The 6208-nt window shown below is 41.6% G+C and overlaps 1 protein-coding gene across 1 annotated transcript in view; it reads right to left on the minus strand.

Annotated features, from left to right (window-relative positions):
• LOC126471020 (protein eva-1) overlaps positions 1–5878 on the minus strand; it is a 333354-nt gene extending 327476 nt beyond the window's left edge. The window contains exons 1-2 of the mRNA XM_050099080.1: positions 5834–5878; positions 4901–4990 (exon numbers count right to left, since the gene is read on the minus strand). Coding sequence (XP_049955037.1) covers positions 4901–4990; positions 5834–5878 — 135 coding nt within the window. The remainder of the gene's footprint in view (positions 1–4900; positions 4991–5833) is intronic.
• Between the last annotated feature and the right edge of the window lie 330 nt (positions 5879–6208).

Consider the following 6208-nt stretch of genomic DNA (forward strand, 5'->3'; position numbering starts at 1 on the left):
TCACCGCGGCACAAGAGGATGGAGGGGTGACGGCCCCTTCCCTGTTGCCATCTTTTACCCACGCGGAAGATCCCCGCTACTCGTTTTGACAGCAGACTGAATGGACCTGGAGCCGTTCTGGAGGGTCCGGAAAGAGGAAAATCCTCCTGCTCTATCCAGGATTGAACCCGGAACCTCCAGGGCCGGAGTATAGTGCTCTGCCCCCTGGGCCAGCAGGGGCCACATTAAAATGAAGGCATTTTTAAATTTTATGTTTCTGTGGTGGGGGGCCCTGTGTGGTGGGGACCATAGACCTAGCCCAGATAGCCTGCGAGTAAATGGGGCGCTGTGAATATTTTAATATGGCAAAACATACTTTGTGAGCGCTAATTTGCCCCTTTTTAATGCCAAATAAATAAATTATATATATCTGTTGATTCATTTCACAGGTAATAGTCAAAGAAATCTCTCGATGTGGTGTCGGAAGTAATGAGCGCATGGAACTGGCGTTTATTGGCAGATCTTAGAAGGAGGGAGTCATTTTTCACCTTAAGATGTTTTTAGCATTGATTGGACACATAAGTCACAATATAACATGGCTATTTAAAAATTTATTTCATAGATATTTAATAAATTCCAAATACCGATTACATTATATCTCTCACTTAAAAAGCATTCAAAAGTACCTGAGCGATCAAGCTCAAATGAACACATGTTGTGCCGGCCAATGTGGTCGAGCGGTTCTAGGCGCTACAGTCTGGAACCGCGCGACCGCTACGGTGGCAGGTTCGAATCCTGCCTCGGGCATGGATGTGTGTGATGTCCTAAGGTTAGTAAGGTTTAAGTAGTTCTAAGTTCTAGGGGACCGATGACCTCAGATGTTAAGTCCCATAGTACTCAGAGCCATTTTTGAACACTTGTTGTCAACCTGCCACCGTGTATCCTTTGCCGTATGGTGTCATTTTAATAATTGTGTGGGGTTACCACAACATAATCCCGGCAGTACACTGCTTTCCTTACTTTTTTAACCGCTGCTACCATCCACTTAAAGTAGTAAAGGAGTTTTGCTATTTGGGGAGCAAAATAACTGAAGATGGTCGAAGTAGAGAGGATATAAAATGTAGACTGGCGATGGCAAGGAAAGCGTTTCTGAAGAAGAGAAATTTTTTAACATCGAATACAGATTTAAGTGTCAGGAAGTCGTTTCTGAAAGTATTTGTATGGAGTGTAGCCATGTATGGAAGTTAAAAATGGACGATAAATAGTTTGGACAAGAAGAGAATAGAAGCTTTCGAAATGTGGTGTTACAGAAGAATGCTGAAAATTAGATGGGTAGATCACATAACTAATGAGGAGGTATTGAACAGAATTGGGGAGAAGAGGAGTTTGTGGCACAACTTGACAAGAAGAAGGGACCGGTTGGTAGGACATGTTCTGAGGCGTCAAGGGATCACAAATTTAGCATTGGAGGGCAGCTAGGAGGGTAAAAATCGTAGAGGGAGACCAAGAGATGAATACACTAAGCAGATTCAGAAGTATGTAGGTTGCAGTAAGTACTGGGAGATGAAGAAGCTTGCACAGGATAGAATAGCATGGAGAGCTGCATCAAACCAGTCTCTGGACTGAAGACCACAACAACAACAACCATCCAAGTAGCCCCGCAGATGGCCTCACGACGCTCAGTGTTCTCAGAAATGGTCCTCAAACCAAGAAAAAATCCCTGAAAGTGCGGGAACAAAGTACATCTCATAAATGTTTGTACTAGTTAAAGTGTTCTTGTATCTCACCAATTTAGCCAAAACCTGCACTAAGCATTCCTTACCTACATTTGCAATTGGACTCGAAACTTCACCAGCGTGTTTAATATATTCAGTCTGCTTCCAGTTAAAATCCCTGTCCACCAATATTTAGCAATTTCTTGCAATTACATGTTCTTCTTTAGGTTTAGAAATATGGTTCGTCTGACCCTCCAAGACGCAGCTGTTGTCTCTATAACTGTAATGTCTCTTTTCCACAAATTTCAACCCAAAATCCCATTCATTAAATTATTTTAATAAGTAATCTGAATCTACGATGTGAATAGTTATGTTTATCACTACTTTATCTTGATAATATACTGGGAGAGTCAGCGAAGAAGTTCACGACATATATTTCCGGAACCGTTTAGGATACCGTGATTCGCCCAGATCATTTGTGAGAAAGTACTCACCAAACAACATATAGCCTCTTTTCTTATTTATATTAAATACAGAGATATCGGTACCAGCTTCTCGTTTTCAAATGGAACTACAGTAACTTCTCCTGCTATAGTGTCGTAGTTCTAAAAGAGGCGAATCCAACTCAGTTTCACTCTTCAATATCCGATTACTAGTTTCAGAGTAATTACAGTATTTATAACTTAGGATTTATCTGTTCTGAGCATGAAACCGGTTACTGTATTATGCATAAGTTCATGATTTCACACTCAAATTAGGAAATATGTGAAACGGATAACGAGGAAACAGAAAGTTGCAAAAATGGTTCAAATGGCTCTGAGCACTATGGGACTTAACATCTGGAGTCATCAGTCCCATAGAACTTAGAACTACTTAAACCTAACTAACTTAAGGACATCACACACATCCATACCCGAGACAGGATTCGAACATGCGACCGTAGCGGTCGCGCGGTTCCAGACTGAAGCGCCTAGAACCGCTCGGCCGCATCGGCCGGTCAGAAAGTTGCACCATCGTGATACAAGTATAGAAGGAGCACAGAGGAAATGTGTTTCTCGTTGTGTCTGTGGCGGTCACGTGCGTCGTGTGCTAGTTAGTTTGAAAAATGAACGTCATTCAAAAACCAAGAGAAAGTAGACATACTAATTCCTTACGGAGCATGCAGAAGGAACGCGAGGAGAACAGTTGTACGCACAAAGGGATGCACACAGATGGTGTCTTATAACAACGACATTTTAGCGAAAGGGCAAAAAATTGTTTTCGGAAGATCACTGGAATAATGCACAGAGGGTAAGGATCAAGCCAGCAACAAGCTGAGCGAACGAAATGGGTGATGTGGCAGCTGTTGCTCATAATGCACATGTTGACTTCATATAAATTATAGTGTCTCTGAAACAAGTCGCCCAGCGTAGTTACCATTTTGTGCACAAATAGCTTCCATTCGTGTCATGCTTCATTTCAGCAGCCATTTACCAGCGGGGTTGGAGAAGACGCACATAGCTCGATTCAGATGCGACGTCAGGGCAATAGATTCTTTATTTTAAGGATTTTTTAACCCATGAATTTACCTTTACTAATCAGGGAGACCTGAATGTAGAAAATATGTTTTCTTGGATCGTTTAGAATCTGCGTTCGTTGTTCAAGGTTGAACATCAGAGGCAGTAGAACGTGAACATTTGGTGGGGGTTGGTAGAGACTACATGATTAGTCCGTACTTCACTGAAGAAACCTTAACGGGTGAAAAATACGCACCATTATTTACCGAAGTGCTCTCCTAAAGGAAGTATCACTATAAGCGCCACTGGACTTTTTCTCTGGGGTAAACTCAACGATGAGGTCTTTACACATTTCCGACGACTCAGGAGAATTTAAAACACGCGCAATGACAACGAAGAAATGTCTTAAATCTGCCCGGAAGTCCTTACATCAGCGATTAAAAAGTGTATTGAAGTAGACTGTGGAAAATGAAATTTTAAGGAAGTGTTTATGGCAACATTCTTTTGTGATTTACTTTTTGTCACTATTGCTGGCGTAATTTTGTAACGTTAGTGTGTATCATGACGTCAAGCTATAACTTACCAATCTTTACACCTGAATTCTCTGTTTTACGAATCTATTCATTTTTAGACTTTGTAGCTTTCTTTCAAGGCTCTGGCAGAAACGAGAGTAGGGCTGTTACAGTAGTCAGCTGGTGACCATTCTTAGATGTCACGACTTTTGACTTCCTGTTGGTGTGGCAGCCGAACAGTATATAACCAAGTTTGATTAGCATCAGTTTTTAATCAAACTTAAATCCAGTATTCCGTTGACAGCAATCAGATTCATGTTAAAATCAGAAAAAGCCTAAATTCTAAATATTATAAGTTCTCCGAAACTGAAAGTCATATTTTGAAGAGTGAAACTCCGCTGGATTCGTCTCCTGTAGAGCTACGATACCAGCAGCAGAAATTACTAAAGTTCAGTTTGAAAAAGCGACTTTCATATCTATATATCTGCAACTAATATAGCTATTAAGAGAGACTACATGTCGCTTAGTGCCGACATTTTCACAATTCATGTGACTGAGAGCAGAACTGGGCTATCTTAAAGGCTTGAGGAGATATCTTAGATGATCAGCTTAGCTGGATCACGCTGTATTTTCTATACACCGACAAAAAAGAGCAAAGTAGGTGGAGCAGTGTTTAACGAGATCCTCATCCTGTGACACGGATTAAGGCAAATGACGTGATATTTTGTTTAAAAAGACATGTTCGATTACCTTCTCCGTCGTTTCCAGACCGAGTTTTTGCACTGTCTCTAATGATAATTCTGTCGAGATGACGTTATAGCATAATCTCCCATCTCGATTAAAAATAATGTTTGAAAAATTTAACTTGAGATAATGTCTCATAGTTCCACAGATCAGAAGACACAACGTATTGCGTGACATTATTCCGTGTGCACAGATTTGTAAAGAAAACGGAACAAATCTTCTGTTTCTTAATTAATTTAATCTTATAAAGGTTGTACACGATGATAGGAATTCCATAACGTAAGTGCATTTTGAACACATCACACGTTGATAAAATATACCCTCGATTAGCCGTAGCTCATAACACACATTTCACTAGAATTTGCTATAAAAAAAAAGAAAAAGTTTGATAATGAAAATGAGAAACGTTCTATGTGAATGTTGAAATTAAGGGAGTTTCGTGATACGAAATCACCTGTTCGTGCAGAGAACTGGCATCTGTCAATAACGAAGTGTAGTGAACTGGAAGGAAGCCGATATGTCTCAGATGCGAACAGGTGGCGTTCTGTCGTTAGCTAGCCTGCTGGAGTGGATCCGAGGAACAGTATGCTATGACGAGAAGGAAGTGTCCCAGAAAACAAGATTCATAGCATCCGGGCCCCACACCTGCAGCGTGCGGCCCTGCGACGCGCAGTGTCTGGCGCTCCTCTTTGTTGTGCTTCACTTCAGAGAGAAGAAGATGGAACGTTCTGTGTTCTCCTCTCTCGAAAAGGAATGCAGAAGAGATATACGCTGCACATAAAGCGACTGCTGTCATCCAGTCACACAATTGGTTCGGACGTCCTGCACGGCGAGGGCTAGCGGCTGCAGTACGTTATCAGGAGACGTGGCTATCGCGTAATATCCCCAAGGAAGATTAACGTATAAAACATTGTCGAGACTGGGTATTCAGGGATGTGTTATAAGCTAGGGTTTCAGAGGATGAAGCAGGAAATCGGACGTGGGATTTTCAAAGGAACTCACTCGAAGCGATTTTAAAGTAACTACGGATAATGTAAAGCTGGCGAATTTGAATTCCACACCTCACGCAAACGCAAGCGAGAACAGTGTCTCACTTCGCTCTTTGAATGATCACATCCTCATAAAACTCGTTCACAGCAATTACGAGGGGTTTTAATTAAAAATAAAGTTACGTAATTAATTTTTTGGTTGCAAGTATACGTCTGCAGTCCTAGTACACATTGCAATCTTCGCATCATAGCTTCGCAGCTCGCCGCTGGAGGCGGCTGAGCGAAATGAGGCAGCCCATATCCTCTTTATCAATAGTCGGCGCTATTTTGTTTTGCCTCCTCTAACGGCGTGATGTGTTGGGAATGCGGATGTCTACCTGCAAATAAACAATAATTACGTAGCGGAAACTGAACTTTATTACAACTCGTCGTAAGCTGGACATCATTGAGTGACAGTACTGCATTTGTGCTAAGTAATCGAGCAAATTGTAGAGTATTATATCGGGGAGTTATGTCGCTAGCTGTGGGGACTTCGCGTGTATTCTAAGTGAAAATAAAATTACTGTGGCTTCCAGCCTGCTGCAAGCGTTTCGATTTGAAGCTACTTTGATGGTTTGCGCATCAATATTTATTTCTTAATTCCAAACGATTCTTCCTTTCATACAACGAGAATGACCGAACCTCGTTTGAGAACGTCCCACCTCCGAAAAACATGATGTGGCCCGCAGCCTGAACGTTAGCAACTGCACCACGAATGCTGAATACTTCACTAA

The sequence above is a fragment of the Schistocerca serialis genome, chromosome 3 (assembly GCF_023864345.2).
Source record: "Schistocerca serialis cubense isolate TAMUIC-IGC-003099 chromosome 3, iqSchSeri2.2, whole genome shotgun sequence".
Taxonomy (NCBI): Eukaryota; Metazoa; Arthropoda; class Insecta; order Orthoptera; family Acrididae; genus Schistocerca; species Schistocerca serialis.